General features: G+C 47.8%; 2 protein-coding genes across 4 annotated transcripts in view; one reads left to right on the top strand and one right to left on the bottom strand.

Annotated features, from left to right (window-relative positions):
• cpne4b (copine IVb) overlaps window positions 1-11,143 on the bottom strand; it is a 12,652-nt gene extending 1,509 nt beyond the window's left edge. Inside the window, exons 1-15 of one of the 2 annotated variants that reach the window (XM_084696134.1) lie at window positions 10,802-11,143; window positions 8,020-8,204; window positions 6,754-6,933; window positions 6,393-6,464; window positions 6,218-6,292; window positions 5,247-5,330; window positions 5,036-5,125; window positions 3,336-3,434; window positions 3,148-3,234; window positions 2,826-2,885; window positions 2,576-2,709; window positions 1,738-1,792; window positions 1,488-1,539; window positions 953-1,086; window positions 315-551 (exon numbers count right to left, since the gene is read on the bottom strand). In XM_084696134.1, the coding sequence (XP_084552260.1) occupies window positions 315-551; window positions 953-1,086; window positions 1,488-1,539; window positions 1,738-1,792; window positions 2,576-2,709; window positions 2,826-2,885; window positions 3,148-3,234; window positions 3,336-3,434; window positions 5,036-5,125; window positions 5,247-5,330; window positions 6,218-6,292; window positions 6,393-6,464; window positions 6,754-6,933; window positions 8,020-8,190 (1,530 nt within the window). In that variant the 5' untranslated portion in view covers window positions 8,191-8,204; window positions 10,802-11,143. Of the gene's footprint in view, window positions 1-314; window positions 552-952; window positions 1,087-1,487; window positions 1,540-1,737; window positions 1,793-2,575; window positions 2,710-2,825; window positions 2,886-3,147; window positions 3,235-3,335; window positions 3,435-5,035; window positions 5,126-5,246; window positions 5,331-6,217; window positions 6,293-6,392; window positions 6,465-6,753; window positions 6,934-8,019; window positions 8,205-10,585; window positions 10,674-10,801 lie in introns of those variants that run through there. The other variant, XM_084696136.1, reaches the window with a different exon arrangement.
• Window positions 11,144-11,985: 842 nt separating this feature from the next.
• dync1li1 (dynein, cytoplasmic 1, light intermediate chain 1) lies at window positions 11,986-20,038 on the top strand. 2 transcript variants are annotated; one of them, XM_084696138.1, is made up of 13 exons: window positions 11,986-12,109; window positions 12,361-12,434; window positions 13,415-13,531; window positions 13,849-14,079; window positions 14,292-14,443; window positions 14,795-14,888; window positions 15,158-15,293; window positions 15,395-15,506; window positions 15,622-15,681; window positions 15,769-15,813; window positions 16,566-16,653; window positions 16,748-16,873; window positions 18,375-20,038. In XM_084696138.1, exons 1-13 carry the CDS (start codon window positions 12,006-12,008, stop codon window positions 18,482-18,484), a joined length of 1,449 nt encoding a protein of 482 aa, XP_084552264.1. In that variant the 5' UTR covers window positions 11,986-12,005; the 3' UTR covers window positions 18,485-20,038. The 2 variants fall into 2 exon arrangements, with proteins under 2 accessions (XP_084552264.1, XP_084552263.1); XM_084696137.1 differs by having other exon boundaries at window positions 16,563-16,653.
• The last annotated feature ends 553 nt before the right edge of the window (window positions 20,039-20,591 follow it).

Raw genomic sequence — 20,591 nt, 5'->3', positions numbered from 1 at the left:
CCCCACCGACCAGTCTTTCTCCATTCTGCTGTGATGTAATTGGCTGATTTCTCTGCATGTCAGAGTCCGAACACAGCGTGACAGACTAGACTAAACGCTGCCAGAGTCATGCTGACTCCCAGGCTAAATTAAACGCCTCCAGAAACCATCAGTGAAACACACCCACATAGACAAGCACATACGAAACCCACACATAACAGCTGCCACTATGAAACAAATGAAAAACAGGATAAATGCTTTTGACCAGCGGAGCAAACTTATGTCACACACATGCACATGCACACACACACAAACGCACACACACACACACTTACATGCTTGAAGTCCTTGAAGGGGACGAACTGGACGATGTCTCTCAGCACGGGCTCTCCCTTGGGCGAGCGCAGGATCCCGTCGTCCCCGTCCAGCATCTGCATGTCTGTGAAGTCGGCGTTGCCCACGCCAACGATGATGACGGACATGGGCAGGTGGGACGCGTGCACGATGGCCTCACGCGTGTCGGCCATGTCAGTGATTACACCGTCGGTCAAAATAAGGAGGATGAAGTACTCCTGGGAGGTGAGCAGAAGGGGTTGAGAGCGAGGGGAGGGGTGATTGTGAAGGGCGAGAGGGGATAGGAGAGAGGGGAGCAAATGAAAGAGGGGACAGGGGAGTCCTAAAAGCATCATCTTATGTCATATTTATATCCATCACTGTCCCTTCATGTTCACCCTTCTCTCTCTGTTCCCCCCATCTCTCCCATTCCCTCTCTCTCCCTTTCTCCCCCATTTCTCTCTCTCCCTCTCTCACTTTGTCTCTTTCCCTTTTCTACATCTCTCCCTCTCTATTTGCCTTTGTCCTGCGCCTCCATCTCGTTCTCTGTGTCTCTCTTTCTCTCTCTCTCCCTCCATCTCTCTCTCTTTCTCTCTCTGACTCTCCCTCTTCTCTCCCCTTCTCCCGCTTTCTCTCTCACCATTGCCTCCTTGGTGTGCATCTCCTCTGAGGCTGAGGAAGCCACTTTCTGGATGATGGGAGCGATGTTGGTAGGACCATACAGCTGGATCTTAGGAAGACAGTTCTGGTAGGCCTCTACCACGCCCTGAATACCTGGACACACAGACACAAACACACACACGTGAACGCGCACATACGTGAACACTTTTTCTTATTGTACACTTGCTCAGATGAGAAATGACCTTAGCCACTCTCAAGGAGACATGAAATATTGTCTTTGTAGGTAAACAACAACAGTCCACTTTAAATAAAACTTACAGACACAATAAATAAATAAAACACACACACACACACCTCCATGACAGGTGTGTGAAGAGGGGAGTCATTTCACACATACAGATTAGTGTTGTTATTTCTACTCTTTTATGGGCAGAGCCAAAAATACAAGCAGAGCTCTTTCTACAGCATGAGGACCATGCCAGCTGTGCACACAGCCAGTGTGAATGTGTATAACAGTGTGTTCAGCTATGTGTGTGTGTGTGTCAACAGCTCACCTGCACACTCCGGGTTGTCCTCGTCAAAGTTCACTGCAAAGTCATGCGACACCTGTGAGAGTGTGGAGGGTTACTGCAGACACCGACACACACCAAGGTTCACACACACCAGACACCAAACACACACACCCGATACAAGGTCCACACACACACCAAACACAAGTTCCTCTCATTTCAGACACAAGGTGATATGTCACACACACACACACACACAGGGAGCTGAAGAGTGCGGGTGTGAAGGAACATCTACCTTAAAGTCAGGAGGTATCTGAGCACCAAACCCGAAGGCTGGAAACATCTTATCACTGAGAGAGAGAGAGAGAGAGAGAGAGAGAGAGAGAGAGAGAGAGAGAGAGAGAGAGAGAGAGAGAAAGAGAGGGGGAGAGAGAGAGAGAGAGAGAGAGAGAGGGAGAAAGAGAGAGAGAGAGAGAGAGAGAGGGGGGGGGTGGAGAGAGGGGGGAGAGAGAGGGGGGGAGAGAGAGACAGAGTGACAGAGAGAGAGGGGGGGGAGAGAGAGAGAGATAGGGGGGGAGAGAGAGACAGAGAGAGAGAGAGACAGAGAGAGAGAGACAGAGAGAGAGAGAGAGAGAGAGAGAGAGACAGAGAGAGAGAGAGAGGGGGAGAGAGGGGGGGGAGAGAGAGAGAGAGAGAAGGGGGGGGGAGAGGGGGGAGAAAGAGACAGAGAGAGGGGGAGATAGAAGGAGGAAAAAGAAAGAAGGAGTGGTAGTGAGGAAAGGAAATAAGCTTGTCTGATTGCATTAGTGTTTCCATCGAAGCCCACGCAGCCTGTTAGTTAGTTAAGGCTTCCGTAGCAACCGTCTAGATACCCACAGAAACCACTTCTATAACTCAATCATAAACAAGAGGACGGTCCTTGCCGATCTCAGTTTGGGTTTGTTATTGATTAACAAGCTCTCGGACCATTGATTACAGATTGAATACGTTCTCATAGCCCGCTGGAGAACTCTCTCCATCATAGAAACCACAACCGTCTGGGACTGTAACCTGGGGTCTACACTTGTTAACACGTAATTTATTGATTAGATGATTGATGAGTATTGATGAAGCTGAGTGGTCTGGTAGGATACCTGTCGTAGTCTTGGCAGATCTCTCCTACAGCGACCAGAGCCTTCAGATACTCATTGGGCTGGTAGGGGTGAATGTAATGGAGCGAACAGCTGTTCTTGGGGTCACCGTTGGATGCTGTGAAGTCTATGGCGACCTAAGAAACACACACACACATACACACGGTCATTGTCAGTCACCTTTGACACTTCAAGACTGCAAAATGCCCCATTTGTCTTCACACACAGAACACGCACATGCGTACGCACTCACCGTGAACTGTATCTGGCAGCCTCCCATGATGTAATCCAGGAAAGAGTACATCTTGATGATCTGGAATCAGAGGAAACACCAGGACAGTTGCTGTGAGCCCCTCCATGGACTCCTTGGGTGCTAGTCTACCTCCAACACCTACTGTTCCAACACTCGGCTACTCTTACTCTAGATGAGGTGAGGAGATGAGGTGAGGAGGTAAGGAGATAAGGTGAGGAGATGAGGAGAGGAGATTAGGTGAGGAAATGAGGAGATGAGGTGAGGAGATGAGGAGAGGAGATGAGGTGAAGAGATGAGGAGAGGAGATGAGGGGTTTCCTTACCTTGCAGTGGTTGAGGAGGACGACCCCAGAGTTTCTGTAGTTCTTCTTCTTCACCTGGTATTTGGGATTTATACACTCCCATTGCATCTACATAGACACATGCACACAAGTCACCAGGACACGGTTGTTTATGTGTGTGTGTGTGTGTGTAGTAGTAGTACTGTATATATATGTGGGATATGTGTTACCTGTTTGCCCTCACAGTCCGTACGTAACTCCTTAAAGGTGGTCTGAAACTCTCCAATGAAGTCATGCTTCCCATTAGAGTCCCAGTCCCATACTGTGCACTACCAAACACACACACAAACACACTTCCGGTAAGTATTACTGCGTTACATCACACACGTGTTGCTCACACACTCACAGACACACACACACACACACACACACACACACAGGGAAATGCCATGTTGAATGATTGATAAGCAGGTGTTGGTGGGGGGCAATGAAGCAGTGAAATATTAATCTGAAGAAGCTGTGAGGGACTCGTCTGTAGAGACCCTAATATGTGTGTGTGAGTGTAAGAGTAAGAGGACGGTCTTTCTCTCATGGGTACAACAAGAATAATGTTAGCACTGCAGGTAAAACGCCATTGAGGAAAACTAACAACTACCAACAGTTCAGGGCTTCATTCAAACATTTTAAAACATGTCAGATGGAAACAGCTGTGGGCCAGTTAAATTGAGGTGACAAAGTAAAACTGTACATCCCAAACAGGTCTCCTTCACAAATACAGTGAACACTGTACGTATGTGAGACGTAGGGAGTATTGTGCAGAGGGAATGTGTCTTTCAAAAAGGTTAAAGAATATAGAATGCATCGCACCCTCTTGAACGCAACCCATATCCCCCATGTCTAGAGGGTCCACTGAGTTAGTTACCAGCAGACTAAAACCAACGATCACTGATTAAGGTCAAGGAGAACAAGTCTAATCCCTTCATGTCCTGTCCACACTCAGAGTGCCACATAACCTTGCCCACTAAACCTCTGTAGTGTGTGTGTGTATGTGAGTGTTTACTTATGTGTGTGTGCATGCACTTTTCCTTGTCCTTGTGTACGCTTGTGTACGCCTTTGTGAGTGTGTGTATGTGATGGGTGTGTATGTGTGTGTGTGTGTGTATGTGTGTTCAGGCCTTGCTTGGTCCCACTTGAGGGCTGAGAGCTCCATTTGATAGAGTAATGATAAAGTGAAGAGGCTCTATTCACTATAGAGACAATGACAGAGAGAGAGAGAGAGATAGAGAGAGAGAGTGAGAGAGAGAGATAGAGACGATAGAAAGAGAGAGGAAAATACAATTTTCAATTATGGAGACCCAGGTGAGGTACTGAATATGGAGCATTGTTCTGGATGGAGATCTGCTGTGATGTCACCCATTCTAATGCTATGGATCAGACGATTTCAGCAGTTAACACTAGAAACCATTTCTGGCTGTGGGTATGTGTCCCTCTGTGTGTGTGTGTGTGTGCATGCGTGTGTGTGTGTGTGTGCGTGTGTGTGTGCGTGCATGCATGAGCCCTTTCCCCCGCTGACAGAAGCCACACAGTGTTAAGACGGCTTTGAATATTTAATGAGCTTATGTTTATTCATGATGTGAATATCTGTTTGGAACCACTGTAAGGTCACCAAGTTTCCCCTGAAGCGCGCACACGCACACTCACACTCACACATACACAAACCTGACATTCACGTCATATAAACAACAAGCTTACGGCACCCAGCTTCCCTTAAAGCTAGAAGACAACACGCAGACAGAACATGACAAACACCTGGTGCTGTCAAAGCTGGGGACGGTGACAGGTCAGGGTGAATTTGTGGAGAGGCCATGCGGGGTCAGGGTTAGGTCGTGGAGAGGTCATGCAGGAGTCAGTGTGATGTTTGTGGTCGAACCTTCAGCTCTCGCTCGTGGTCTCCACTGCAGAGGGTATTCAGAGACACCTTAAAGGACTTCCACATCGGACTCAGGTTGTTCATGACTGTCTGCAAACACACACGCACACACATATATTTACACACACAATAATAAATGCATTCATTGCGCCATAATAATACCTATTAAAGGTTCCAGCTATGTGTGTGAGAGAATATATGTGTGACATACCTCAGTCCTGTGAACAAGTGACCCAGTGCCATCATCATTTATTCTGAAGATCTCGAGAAAGGGATCTGATTTGCTGAAGAAATCCTACAAAGACAAGAAGGAATTTGACATCACAGATCCATACCTTCCTCCCTAACTCTGTCTATCCTCTTCCTCCTTCCCTCTCTCCCTACCTCTGTCTGTCCTCTTCCTCCTTCCTTCTCTCTCTCCCTCTCTCTGTCCTCTCCCTCTCTCTCTCCCTCTCTCTCTGTCCTCTCCCTCCCTCTCTCCCTCTCTCTGTCCTCTCCCTCCCTCTCTCCCTCTCTCTGTCCTCTCCCTCCCTCTCTCCCTCTCTCTGTCCTCTCCCTCCCTCTCTCCCTCTCTCTGTCCTCTCCCTCCCTCTCTCTGTCCTCTCCCTCCCTCTCTCTGTCCTCTCCCTCCCTCTCTCCCTCCTCTATCTGTCTATGTCCCCTTCTTTCTTTTTTACCCTCCCCCTTCCTATGTGGTGAATTTGCACAGTGTGGTCTAAATTTGTTGTGGTGTTGTGTGTAGTGTCTGGTCTATGTGTTTGTTTGTGTGTGTGGTGTCTGTTCGTTGTGTTTGTGTACTCTACTAATGAAGGCTTGGTGATTAATGTGTGTGGGTTATTAGCCTACCATTCTCAGCATGGCCTCTCTGATGATAGATCATGGTTTGACCGAGTGTGTGTGTGTGTCTCTATTTACTTTAGACTGTGAGTCGGCACCATCCTCCACTCCACCGTCAGTGTATTCTAACACGTACACACACACACACACACACACACACACACACACAAATACACTCACCCGCACCCTCAACTCTTCCTGTCAGTGAACATACACTATCTCTTCTCTCTCTGTCAGACCTGTCCATGCATGTTATCTCCTCTCATATCAAAATACATGTATTAGTAATTAAACCTCTCTGACACAACCCCACAGACACACACACACACGGTCTGCTGGTATCACCTTGTCGTCTAGTTTGCGAGCACTGAAGCCCAGTTCCACATAATCATCATTTCCAGATATCTCCTCTGCTGTTACCTGAAGAGACACAAATGGAATCATGTGTGTGGAGCTGTGTGTGTCTGTGTGTGTTTAAGTGTACAGATGTGCATGTGTGTGTTTGTGTGAGATCTCATACCGTAATGGAAGATTTGCCTGAGGTGTTTCCCTGCTTGAGTAAAGCTTTGGCCAATTTCCTCTGAGACACGATCTGGTGTAAACACATTAGATACACACATATAGCTCTAAGACATATACACAAACACGTAAGGACAGATAGTGAAAAACAAAGCACACTCCACACTTCCACAGTGCACTCCCCTGTCACAACGTGCACTCTCATACTCTCCTGACATGATGTGCACGCTCATGACCCACAACCGTCTTTCCTGTGTTCTCCTAATGCTCTCTCTAATACTTGTGCTAACGTGCATTCCCCCTAGCCGTGCATGCACTCAACGGTTCAAACGTGCATTCCCCTCGTCCAACGTGCACCATACCTGTCCTAACGTGCACTCCATGGCACCCAGGAAGTCTGTGTCGCGAAGGCCATTGTGGGCGGAGCTAATGTCGTGCAGTTCAAAGCGGAGACGCTGCACTTCCTCAAAGTAGAAGTCCACCAGGAACACCTTGGAGAACACCGGGTTGATGCTGCTCCTGATGATCTCTGTACGGTCCACCTAGACGCACACAGGCGCATACACACACACACGCGCATACACACACACGCACATACACACACCCATACACACATATGCACACACGCACGCACAGACCCAGGGGAAAATCAACAGTTGTGCCATCTGGTGTAACCTTCTAAACACAATGACATGAGGTCACACTGGACCAAACACCAGTGTGGGATTTAAACAGTTAAACTTTCTACATTTGGATTGTAACACAGTGGTCATTCCACACTCCTAAACCACCGCAATCACAGCAAGCCGTACATCAATGATATGTATCGTTCTGTAGCAAACACACACACACACACACTCAAACTCATACATTACACACACTTGAGTATGTGGGTTTGTTTTGAAGCTTCTAGCTGCATGCTTTAGATAAACACATCAAAGATAAAGCAACTCTATAGGACTGCCAGTACACACACACACAAACTCTCTCTCTCTCTGCCAAACTTCAATCGATATAAACTTAATAACATCTGTCTATCAGTGCAAAGGCGCATATAGACACCTCCCACAAAAAAATCTCATCCACAAAAACACACGCAGACACACACAATCTGACACGTCCACTCATGCAAACATTAACATACACCAAACACACAGCTGTATTGGCTCTTGTATCAGTAAGAAGCTTTTTATAGAATCTCAGGGGAGAAAATCTGCTGCACTACTTTCTTAAGACATGGATTCCCTAACCTCTGGAGAGTGTGTATGTGTGTGTGGCTGTAAGATTCAAGAAAGATTTGTTTGTGTGTGTGTGTGTCTGTGTGGAGAAATAGAGAGTAAATTACAGAGAGAAATCTTGCCTAATAGACTGACCGTGTGTGTGTGTGCAGATGTGTGTGTTTGTGTGTGCATACATATTCAACAGAGCAAAGGCACTTTAGTCAGCTTGTCTTTCTGTTCCAGCCAAGTCAGACATGCAGCTTTCTAATGGAGCCCTAACGATACTAGATAAATCTGATCCTATAGACAGACAGACAGACAGACAGACAGACAGACAGACAGATAGATAGATACACAGATAGATAGTCAGTGTAAGGAAGTCAACACACAGACACACACACAGGTTACCTCAAACCACTGTCCATGGGATTGCATTTTGAGGACCACACAGGGGTCTGGCTTGGAGAGGGCGTCCCTGTCAGAGATGCCCCTGCACGCCACCCTCAGCTCCACCTTGGTGAGGCAGGGAGAGCTGATGAAGCCCAGGGTGGCCTCAGCTGACTCATAGATGTTACTCATCCTAGACACACACGCTGCAAGGGACACACACACAGCACAGTCGGTGTGGATGGTGGGGCAGAAGTGAAGTGAAACACATTCGTGGATGTACTGTATCCAAACACACACACACACACACACACTCCTCACATGTGCACGACCCCATACACACACAGACAAATGAAAGTTCTCTCTCACACACACACACTGCACACACGCACACACACACTGTTAGTAAGACGACCACAAACATTCCACTTCATCTGAACCTTATTTGTATCCACATGTCCAGATATAGTTCTCCTGAGTAAGCAGTAAGCAAGTCTCAAGGTCAGGAGACACAGGGTAGGCAGAATACTGCACACACACACAGCAACACACACACTACACACACACAGGCACACACAAGCAGAAACATACACTAAACTAAGTGTCATTCACACATATACAGTGCTCAGGCAGAACAATGCACACATGCGCAGGAAAACACACACAAACAAGACGACTTCATAGCAAACATTGACCAGATGTGCACTACACATTGAAAAGAAGATGTCGTTGAATACAAAGGATCAACATTTTCTAAAAACAACCTTTTACAGAAAAAAATATGAATGACTTCAATTATGCATTCCTGCAATAATGCTCATGCTATTTACACGATAAACTCAAAGGGAACCCAACTGTCAAGCAAGTATGTTAGGGCCTGAGAGTGGAGTTAGAACAATGGTAGTGAATGAACTGGAAGGAAGTGGGCATGTTAGCAGTAGCACCACAGTAGGCTATCTGAACCCTGTGGGAGCAAGCCAGAGAGGAATTGGGTCTGAGTTTGACCCCAATGCTGTTATCTCTCTCTCTCTCTCTCTCTCTCTCTCTCTCTCTCTCTCTCTCTCTCTCTCTCTCTCTCCTGCTGCTTCTTTGCTTGTAGATTGCTCTCACTTCTTGACTCCCTGCTCTCTCTCTCTTCCTCTCTCCTTCTCCCCCCTCTCTCTCTCTTTTCCATAATTCATGTTCCATGTGTGTGTTGAACGATGATTATTTTTAGATAAGCAGGAGAGAGCGCAAACTGCTAGAACCACATAGCAGGTGTCTAATGTAGCAGATGTTGGGTGTGTAATTGCAGGTGTGCATGTGCATGCACTTCTGTCTGTGTGCCTGTGCCCGTTTGCGTGTGTGCATGTGTGCTTGTGTGTGTGTGTGAAACAGATGCTGTCTTTTACGGCTGACAGCAGATGACATCGATAGTCATGGTGGCTGTATCCGGTGTGTGTCTGGTCAGTTTGTCTGTCTGTCAGCAAAACAAACATTGGGATATAGCCCCATGTACGTATCTTTGGAACAATATTTTCGAAAGAAACTGAAAATCTGCCAATGGGAAAGAAGCTGCATCCAGAGGAGTAGATGCGTTCAATGTTGCATCATCAATGTTGCACTTCCTGGGGAGTGGATCTGACCTGGGTTCCTTGCTGCATGTCTTCCTTTCTCTCTCTCACCCTGACTTCCTGTCTACATTGAACTGTCTCTCCAAAAAAGCATGAAAACGCCCAAAAAACACTAACTGAATGCTAGCAAAGTGGGTTTTGTAATGACATTTTAAAGAGTGTTCTACTCCAAGATCTTCATATTGCAAGTCTGTTAGTTTATCGATCTGCTGTCTCCCTCTCTACACTCAGCAACACAGACAATCCTTGCTCTACTCCCTTGACCTTTGACATCGATATGGTTTATGTGTGTGTAAAGTATGTGTGTTGAGAACAACCGTATTGCCTTTGTGTCGGTGTGTAATGAGAATTTCTGTGTGTGTGTGTGTGCTGAGTATGTTTATGTGTTCATGGCTGTGTGTGTGTGTGTGTGTGTGTGTGTGTGTGTGTGTGTGTGTGTGTGTGTGTGTGTGTGTGTGTGTGTGTGTGTGTGTGCGTGCGTGTGTGTGTGTGTGTGCGCATGTGTGTGTGCATGCGTTTGTGTGTGGAAAGGAGGGATGGTGGGGGAAAAAAAACATGACATAAATGATTCACAGGCAAGATGGTTCATAACCTACCCTGGGTAAAAGCTTCTCAGAATATTGATCATCAGACAGCTCATACTGTACATGGATGTAACTCTGTCAGAGCACCTGCCTTCCACAACCTGTGTGACATAGCTAATGTGAACTGAAAATTCTGACTTGTAAAACAACCGTCAACTCTCATGGTTTAGCCAAAGCCTCAGTTTTTTTAGTGCTAGGCTTGGCTGCTACTTGCCTTTGGTTTGTTAGCGCTTGCATACTGTAAAAAAAAACTATTTTTATAGAAACAATTGCTTTTTACAGAGAACCGAGATTTACCAACACTTTTGTTTACAATGTCTTACATTAATTAATACCAACAAACACTATACCTGCGTTATGGGATAGCAACACTGTTGTCGCATTACTCACGTGAAGAAGTAGCCCGTGAAAAGGATGCGCACAGAGCTAACGCGACTGGTTTCTTTCTACAAATAGCGTAGCCACCTATCGCGTCAAACACTACATCAATGCACGTCAACCCAATTTGTAAAAAACAAAACTGTAGAGTTTGCGCCATAAAGGATAATCTAATAAAAGTATTATAGTGGGGTTCCTCTCTTCCGCCACCCGCAGCCAGAAACTCACCTCAGCGGCCGGAGGAAACGATCCAAGCAGAGCAGCTAGGGGAACTTCGCTGCGTTGTAGCCTACTAAAGAATCAGGGATGCTTCACGGTCTCTGGACCCATCTCTCTCTCTCTCTCTCTTCTATCTCTCTACCTCTTTCTGTCACTCTCCCCGTCTCTCTCTCTCCGTCTCCACCGCAGTGCTGAGTAGCTTTACCGTTGACGGCAACAGGACCAAGCCGTTCGCTCCAGTAACAAGCGCAGAGTGTACGGTGCAGTCCGCGCGTCTGTCTGTCCTCCCGGTAAAAGATGGAGAGGAGGGGGACGGTGCGCCTGTTAACTAGAGTTTCTAATCTGCTCCATCGGGGGCCTCGGGGAGCGCACCTAGACACCACTAAGGTGAGGTTAATGGTATAGTACTGACACCTAGTGGACGATGTAACGAGTAGCAACGGTTGAGTGAAATGGTCTCATCAATGGATGCGTCCCGTTATTCCCTAGGCCTACAATGTTCGACAATGAATACTTTTTAGGCTACACTCCAATAATTTGGAAATATCAAAGGCAATAATCATCCTCTCTTGAATTTAATTAATTGCATTAAATCAGTAACAGGGGGTCAGATGGCTGAGCGGTTAGGGAGTCGGGCTATTAATCAGAAGGTTGTTGGTTTGATTCCCGGCCGTGCTATATGACGTTGTGCCCTTGGGCAAGGCACTTCACCCCACTTGTCTCAGGGAGAATGTCCCTGTACTTAATGTAAGTCGCTCTGGATAAGAGCGTCTGCTAAATGACTAAATGTAACAGATAGTGGAGTATAAAATACATTTGCCAAATTAGGAGCCTAAAATGATATAATTAATTACTTTCTAATGGTTTATAGAATCAACTGTTACCACAGGATCTAGCCTAATGGGCCTTGCTCATTTATTATCTAATATTATTTCCAATAGTTGTACCGTTATACGTAAGGTGTCCATTTTATTGCATTGACATTCTCACCGTCTAAATCGAGCGTAATGTATAGTGTATAGGTTATTGATAGTTTGCACAACAAAAGTTACTCTTAATCTGTTAATTAGCCTAAGTTATCAATGTGTTATCTGTCTTTCCCGTGTTTATCCGTGGCATCATCCAGACCCCGCATTGTGCAGCCCAACCACGCCCCGTCGGGCTTTGCTGTGCGCTACATCCGGGCGCTTTATAGGTTTACAAGCCTGCGAAGATGGCGACTTCAGGGAGGAGTACATTATTATCCTCCAACTCAACTGGACATAACAGCACTCTGGAAAACCAAAACCCAGAAGACGAAGATGGACAGAATTTATGGTGGGCGTAATATGGACTTTTCAATTTAGTGTGGATGGGGTTGGGGCTCCGAGCGGGTGCTGCGCTGGAGCTGAGGATGGGTTGACAGCTAGCTAGCGGCTAGCAGCACCAACAGACAGACTGGATAGTCGCTGTATGAATGGTGACAACAAAGCGATGCTAGCGTCTATGGCTGTCTGGGAAAAAGCATCTGACTCTACAGCTAGAGCTACTTAACGACACAGTGAAATAACGGTTTGTTGTGTTCACAGGTCGTCTATCCTGAGCGAGGTTTCGACGCACTCCCGATCTAAGCTACCGTCGGGAAAGAATGTCCTGGTCATGGGTGTGTAGCAATTTTTTTTACTTGGACCATACTTGCTAACGCTAGCTATCTTATATCACCGTTAAATTGCCGGCGTTAGAATGTATAGCGAGCTTTCAAAATTAAATACACCGGACAGTGTTTTGTGTATGGATGATGATGGTGCATTATTTTAAAACGTGGTCTGGCAGAGAATGAATACCGCTGTCATGTGTATTTAATGCGCGTGCTAACGGACCATTCTGCGTGAGCGTCTCCGCACCCTCACCTTGTCTCCTCCTATTAGAATGATGAACGCCCTACTGACTTCATCCTCTGCAAGTCATCATTGGGGTGTGTGTGTGTGGCCTCGAGAAAGGCCTCCGACTCTGAGATGAGTCGCTATTTGCTAACCATTAGCAAACCGATTACGGTTGTGCTTGATCTATCGTCATTACACCGCGAGACAGCGGGGTGCCTCCCTGTCTCGGTCTGTACGCGTGCTTAGCTGTCCACGCTCATTTTATATCCACCGGGGATTATCCGCTGATACAGAAGCTGATCAGTGTGGTGACTGCTCGTCTCACTGCAGTTTGAGCCTATCCGTTGTCGACGGTCGTTACTGAATATGTGAGGATTCATAGTTGTGCTAAACAAAATTATGCATTTTTTTAACTTGAATGGTTTGATCATAATATGATATTCTGTTTTGATGTACAGGACTAAAAATAAAGAATCGTAACAAATAGTAAAATAGAATATTGGTGTGGCTTTACACAGCTAGCCAGCTAGTGATTTATCATGCTGCAGTTTGCGGGCCTGTAGGCTGGTGTGGCCACACTGAGGTGTATGCTGTGAAGACAACTGTCTGAACAATACTATTAGTATGTGAGTACATGGGTCTGTGCTTAGGACATAGGCCAGAGCATAGTCTGGTAAAGACCCACAATGCTGGAGTAGCTATGGGCAGTGCAACTGCCTGTGCTGCTGTTGATTCTCTGCTTGTGTGTGTGTGTGTACAGGTGAGGTGGGTTCGGGGAAGACCACCCTGGTTGCTAAGCTACAGGGGGTGGAGGAGTACATGAAAGGGCGTGGTCTGGAATACTTGTACTTCAGTGTCCATGACGACGACATTGACGGTAACCAATCACAGCTCTACCATACAGCTTTTGTCTGTAATGTATTTTCCAACTCTACATTACATTTGAGTCATTTAGCTGAAGCTTTATCCAAAGATACTTACATTAATGATGTTAGTCTAAAGTAAGTGAACCAGCTGGGCATCCCAGTCATCGTCAGTAGAGCCTTCTAGAAGATCCAGTAAGATAAACAGTCCCCGTGCTAGATCATACACATACGCAGGTATGTTGTGAGTAAATGAGTTGAATATGAGCAATAACTGTGTGTGTGTGTGTGTGTGTGATAACTGTGTGTGATAATGGTGTGTGCGTTCCAGACCAGACCAGGTGTAACGCCTGGGTGTTGGACGGAGACCTCTACCACAAGGGTCTCCAGGGGGTGGCAGTGCCGGTGGAGGCGGTGGGCGACTCGTTGCTGCTTATCACGCTGGACATGTCCCGGCCGTGGAACGCTCTGGACTCGCTGCAGAAGTGGGCCGCCGTCGCCAGGGAACACATCGACAAGCTGCGGGTTACCCCGGAAACGCTGAGGGAGCTGGAGCACAGATGTGAGGCACTCGGAGCAGCTTGAAACGGCAGCATGGATACACACACACACACACACACACACACACACACACACACACTCTCACACACACTCTCACACACTCACACACACTCTCACACACTCTCACACACTCACTCAGACACACACTCACTGGTGTTTCTATGATTGTAATATAGGCAAAATCCATTATTTACTGTGTGTGTGTGTGTATAGTGGTGAAGCAGTTCCAGGAGTATGTGGAGCCAGGCAGTGAAGAGGGTGCCCCCCAGAGGAGGAGTGAGGAGGAGGAGAGTGTTCTGCTGCCACTGGGAGAAAACACACTCACACACAACCTGGGCATTCCTATGGTTGTAGTCTGCACTAAGGTACACACACACCTCATACACACAAACCCTGCAGCTGTTTATGGTTTTAAGCTTTGAACACACATACACACGTGAGATTTGTGGTTGAATTCAGCACCAATGTTCTCACACACACACGCGCTCGCGCACACACAACATTCCTCTGGACACGGTCTGCATTTAGACACACATGCATTCCTACGGTCTTAAGATGTTGTTAAGCGTCACATGAGCGTGTGTAAAAGAGTAAAATTGGTTAAACTCACTACTCTGTATAAGTGACTCTGACGAGCGATGTGACTACATGTATACACACACATGCACACACACACCGTGCATGTTGTGAAACAGCGTTCCCCTGTGCCCCCACAGTGTGACGCCATCAGCACCCTGGAGAAGGAACACGACTACAGAGACGAACACCTGGACTTCATCCAATCACACATCCGACGCTTCTGTCTGCAGTGTATCCTTGTCACTGTAACCTATGACCCCCCCTTCACATCCCTGTCTCCGTGAGTCAGTACAGCCGGCTGCTCTCGCTCCCTCATTGAGTCAGTGTAGCTACAGTAGGTGATCTCTGCCTCATTGAGTCAGGATAGCTGGGTGGTCTCTCTGCCTCATTGAGTTAGGGTAGCTGGGTGGTTTCTGCCTCATTGAGTCAGTAGCTAGGGGCTCTCTCTGCCTCCAGTGAGGCAGTGTAGCTGGGCGGTGGTCCTTGACTCGCTGTGGCAGATGGAGCCACTCTCCTGTACACATCGGTGAAGGAGATGAAGAACCTGGATGTGCTCTACAAATACCTGGTCCATAGACTGTACAGCTTCCCCTTCCACTGCCCCGCACAGGTGGTGGAGAGAGACGCCGTCTTCATGTAAGCCTGCGTGCGTGTACGTCATTGTTACATTAAGCCTGTGTGTGTGGGTATGTGTTGTTAATGTAGCACTGTGTGTGTGTGTGTGTGTCACCTTCCAGACCGTCAGGGTGGGACAACGAAAAGAAGATCGCCATATTGCACGAGAACTTCCAGACGCTGAAAGCAGATGACAACTTTGAAGAAGTCATAGTGAAGCCCCCAATCAGAAAGGTAAGACCTCCCCCAACCCTGACACTCTATCTGTCCAGTCCCTCTCTTCATGTCTCATACAGTATCATGACTAGCATCTTATATAATTACACATCTCTCTCTCTCGTCTCACCAGTTTGTTCATGAAAAGGAAATTCAAGCGGAAGATGACCAGGTGTTTCTTGTGAAATTGCAGGTGAGTTGTGTGTGTGTGTGTGTGTATTAGTGATGTACTTTGTCCCTTGTGCCAGTCTGTGACACCGGTGTATGTGCCTTGTTTTAGTCGCTGCTCGCCAAACAGCCTCCTGTGACTGCAGGACGCCCAGGGGTGAGTCTCCCGCTCTCTCTTTCTCTCCCTCTTGCTCTCTATCAGTATCTGACAGCATCTCTTTACAGTGTTTCCCACACAGACTAATTTGTGGCCGCCACATATTGCGTTTTGTTATAATTTTTTTTTAATGCTATTTAAAACACGCAGCGTATTCTCTCAGCTGCATTTCCTTTCCCTGCTCTCCCTCTGTCTCACTGTCACTCACGCGTCTCTCTTTCTCACTCACTCACACACACACACAGTCGCAACGTCAGCACACGTTAGCAACAATGTAGAACCGCTGTTCTAGTAACACAAACAGCGATAACAGCCAGCTGCATTAGTAGCGTAGCTAAAAGTCTAGGAAAGTTGAGGCTACTTTTCACTAGGTACCTACGAACAAGCAGAAAGACAGGGTCAGGGAGAGAAAGAGAGATTGGTTAGGCATTGAAGAAAGAGTAGGAGAGGAGGACAGCATCCAACATGCTGCTGTGAAAGAGCCAGCTGAAGCAACAGGTGAGGTGGACAAACAGATGTAGAAACAGGCAGGTAAGAAAGCAGGTCTCAGGATAAGGGAACTCATGTGAAGGTGTGAATATTTTTTTATTAATATTTAATATAATAGAGTTCTGTGTAACGAATTATCAACAAAGGAATTATTTTCTCCCCCCCTTCCCCGGTCAGACACGGGCCGACGACCCCCACAAATTGCTTTCTAATCTGTTGTAAACATTGCTTTATATGTGTGTGTGTGTATATGTACACAGCAGGACCCCACCAGTAGAGCTCCCAGTGGTTCTCCAAGGACAAGTAATCGCTCTGCAGCGGCCAACGTAGCCAACGCCATGCCCCAAGCAGGTAATGGCGTGTGTGTCTGCAGTTGTGTAAGCTTGAGTGTGTGTGTGACGGTGTGTGTGTGTGTGACTGTAATGTGTTGTGCCTGTCTCTGCAGCCGGTCAGACCAGTGAGGGGGTGCTGGCTAACTTCTTCAACAGCCTTCTGACTAAGAAGGCCGGGGCCGGCGGGCCTGGGACTCCAGCGGGGGGTAACAACACTCCAGGGACTGTCCGCAAGTCAGGTGGGACACAGACACACATGCATGCTGCAGTGGCGTCAGTAAAGCCATGGATGAAAGACGTTGTGTTGGAGCGTGTGCGCAAACCCCTCATTATCCATACCGACTGTTGAGATCAGAGTGCTCTCCTGCTCTCCTGCCCTCCCTCCGTCTTGAGGATACACCCACACTCACATCCAGACCACTTGTTGTTCCACCATCATCACGTCTGTATCTGGTGCCCTGTCTGCGTGTGCGTGTGTCTGTGTCCTCATCCATGACTCATCATCTGTGTGTATGGTCTGTGTGTGTGTGTGTGCGTGCACGCGCGTGCTCTAGTCAGAGGATGCTGGCCACGTTAAGGTGTGTGCGTGAAGTTCTTTCGGCTCATGTCTTCTTAAAAACCCTATAATATTCCCCCATCCCCATCTCTCCCAGCCCACACCTTGAGCCCTCCCTCTCCCTCTCTCTTAACTCCTAACCCTGCCATTAACCCTCCCTCTCTCTCCTAACTCCTAACCCTGCCTTTAACCCTCCCTCTGTCTCCTAACCCTGCCTTTAACCCTCCCTCTGTCTCCTAACTCCTAACCCTGCCTTTAACCCTCCCTCTCTCTCCTAACTCCTAACCCTGCCTTTAACCCTCCCTCTCTCTCCTAACCCTGCCTTTAACCCTCCCTCCCTCTCTCTCCTAACTCCTAACCCTGCCTTTAACCCTCCCTTTGTCTCTTAACTCCTAACCCTGCCTTTAACCCTCCCTCCCTCTCTCTCCAAACTCCTAACCCTGCCTTTAACCCTCCCTCCCTCTCTCTCTTAACTCCTAACCCTGCCTTTAACCCTCCCTCCCTCTCTCCTAACTCCTAACCCTGCCTTTAACCCTCCCTCCCTCTCTCTCCTAACTCCTAACCCTGCCTTTAACCCTCCCTCCCTCTCTCTCCTAACTCCTAACCCTGCTTTTAACCCTCCCTCCCTCTCTCTCCTAACTCCTAACCCTGCCTTTAACCCTCCCTCCCTCTCTCTCCTAACTCCTAACCCTGCCTTTAACCCTCCCTCTCTCTCCTAACTCCTAACCCTGCCTTTAACCCTCCCTCTCTCTCCTAACTCCTAACCCTGCCTTTAACCCTCCCTCCCTCTCTCTCCTAACTCCTAACCCTGCCTTTAACCCTCCCTCCCTCTCTCTCCTAACTCCTAACCCTGCCTTTAACCCTCCCTCTCTCTCCTAACTCCTAACCCTGCCTTTAACCCTCCCTCTCTCTCCTGACTCCTAGCTTTAACCTTTCCCGTCTTCTCTTCTGATACATGCCTCCCCCCTCCCCCCACACTGTTGGCACGTTGCATTATACTTATGGATATTCCGTCCCATTGTGTGTGTGTGTGTGTGTGTGTAACCATACTGTGCCTTGATCTGCCCTGTTCCCCTGCATCAGCCCTAGTAGTGGGACATTGTGTGTGCATGCCCAGATCGTGTGTGTGTGTGTGGTAGGTGTATATGCCATGGTGGGGGTTAACCTGTAGGTGTGATCCACAGGGTCTAAGCTGGGCCTGAGTGATGTCCAGGCGGAGCTGGACAGGATCTCCAGTCGGGAGACGGACGGGGAGCCCTCCAACGACACCCCCGCCGACGGACAGGACACATGAAGGGGGGCGGGGCCCACATACCCCCCCACCCCCTCCCACACCCCCAACTCCCACACCCCACCCCCCCATGCCACTTGTCACGCAGAGAGACGGTGGGAATTTGGGAGAAGAGCGACCACGCCTCCTTGTCACTATCCTCACCCCCCTATCCCCGAGTCCCAGAAGAGGAGGGAGCACTCCCCCTGCCTCAGGCCTGCTGCATTGTCTACACCCCCTTCCAGCAAACCCCCATCTCCTCCCCTCCCTCATCCCTTGCTCCCTACCTCCTCCTCTCTTCTCCTCCAAATGGGCCGCAGCATCCAGGGAAGCATCAGGCAGCGTTTCATACTGGACTGTTCATCTTTACGACAGAAGGCGACGAGAGGAGCCGTGAAAGAAAAAATGAAGGGAACAAACTGACAGGAAGAGGAAAAGGGAGAGAGAATGTTAGTGAGTGAGCGACTTGAGGAAGTAAGACAGAGAGGGGGGGATGATATCCTCTTTATACTGCAGGAGCTACTGAAATGTGTGTGTGTGAGAGAGAGAGTACTGTTGGCATTCTTGTGTGTGAATGTGGCTTCATGTGGGACAAGGCAGCCTTGGCCAGTAGTTCTAAAGATGTGGGGATTTGACTATTGATAAACATGGCCTGAGAAAGAGAGGAGAGAAAAAGAAGGAAAAAAGTCAGGAAAAGAGAGTGAGGAATTTGAGGCAAGTCTTACTAACCTTTTCAGTTTTCCAGCTGAATGGATTGATGAATACAACAGTATTATGATCCTAACAGTTACTGGCCTGCTGTGTGTGTGTGTGTGTGTGTGTGTGTGTGTGTGTGTGTGTGTGTGTGTGTGTGTGTGTGTGTGTGTGTGTGTGTGTGTGTGTGTGTGTGTGTGTGTGTGTGTGTGTGTGTGTGTGTGTGTGTGTGTGTGTGTGTGTGTGTGTGTGTGTGTGTGCGTGCGCTTGCTGGATTGGAAGAAGTTACAGAGTTGTACATAGAGAGACTTTGGCCTTTTGTGGTTTCAATCATGAAGCTGAACAATGCTCTTCCACTACACATGATATAGTATAATGCTGTGGCCACCAGGATCACCTTGCCTACAGCTGACACTACAGAGCAACACACACTAACTTGGAACCACAAACCTAAACCATGAATACTGTTCCAATTCAAACCTGCCAGAAACCCAAGTACCATCCATAGACACACCGACAAGGGTCTGGAATAAGGGTCTGGCCAAGCTCTCTCTAATGTGATCACACACAGCTCAAAATGTGGAGATAACAAGACCGTGTACTGAATGGGTGTGGGGTTGGGAGGGGGGGGGGGATAGTTGAGCTTTATTTGTATAGATATACGCGCTAGCAATTCAACTCCATAGTTACTTCTGTGGGTAGGTGGGCGGGGTCAGAACAGGAATGGCGTGTGTCTCGGGAGGGTGGGGTCACGTGGGATGAATGTACAGTCATCGTATCGCTGTAATAACCTGATCAGCCCTGTTATCGCAGAAGCTCCGTGGTTGGTGGCGTTTGTATAATCAGGTCTGTCAATCCGTCAATTAAAGGTGTATTTATTCGGAATTAATGTTTGTTTTTTTTGTCTCTGCAACTTCCTCTCTGTCTGTGTTATTTCTCAAGAACTTCATTAGAACATGAATGGGGAATAAAGAACCGCGAACTGGCATTCTAAAGTAGTTCTAGGGAGCCAGGGGCTTGACTAAGAGACATGATTAATTAGCCTTTTAAAGCAGAAGTAAGTTACCACACGTTTCTTCCTCAAGTTTCCCACTCGGTTGCCCATCCTTAGTTGTTAGGATGAGCTCTAGATGGCTTATGGCACATACTAGAAGCCATGCTAAAAAAGAATTGTAGCAGTCGAGATGAGAGAATACTCTGGCTTGGACAAGTAGCTGGGTGCTGTAATCTGTCAGGAATGGTCAGATCCTCTTGATGTTGCGAAGGAGATACCGCCAGGACCGTGTAGCAGGAGAGGGAGAATGCCACCGTGGTGCCCTCAACAGGGATGGAAAGCCCTCATGCTAGGGGAGGATCTGTGAGAAACATTTTTTACTTGGTCAGCCACTTTACAGCTTGTCTGCAAATTACAGAAATACCCTCCACTGTCACAACAGCT

The sequence above is a fragment of the Hypomesus nipponensis genome, chromosome 4 (genome assembly GCF_054491055.1).
Source record: "Hypomesus nipponensis isolate SF chromosome 4, ASM5449105v1, whole genome shotgun sequence".
Taxonomy (NCBI): Eukaryota; Metazoa; Chordata; class Actinopteri; order Osmeriformes; family Osmeridae; genus Hypomesus; species Hypomesus nipponensis.
Note: the sequence above shows the minus strand (reverse complement) of the source record. Positions and strands in the feature narration are given on the sequence as shown.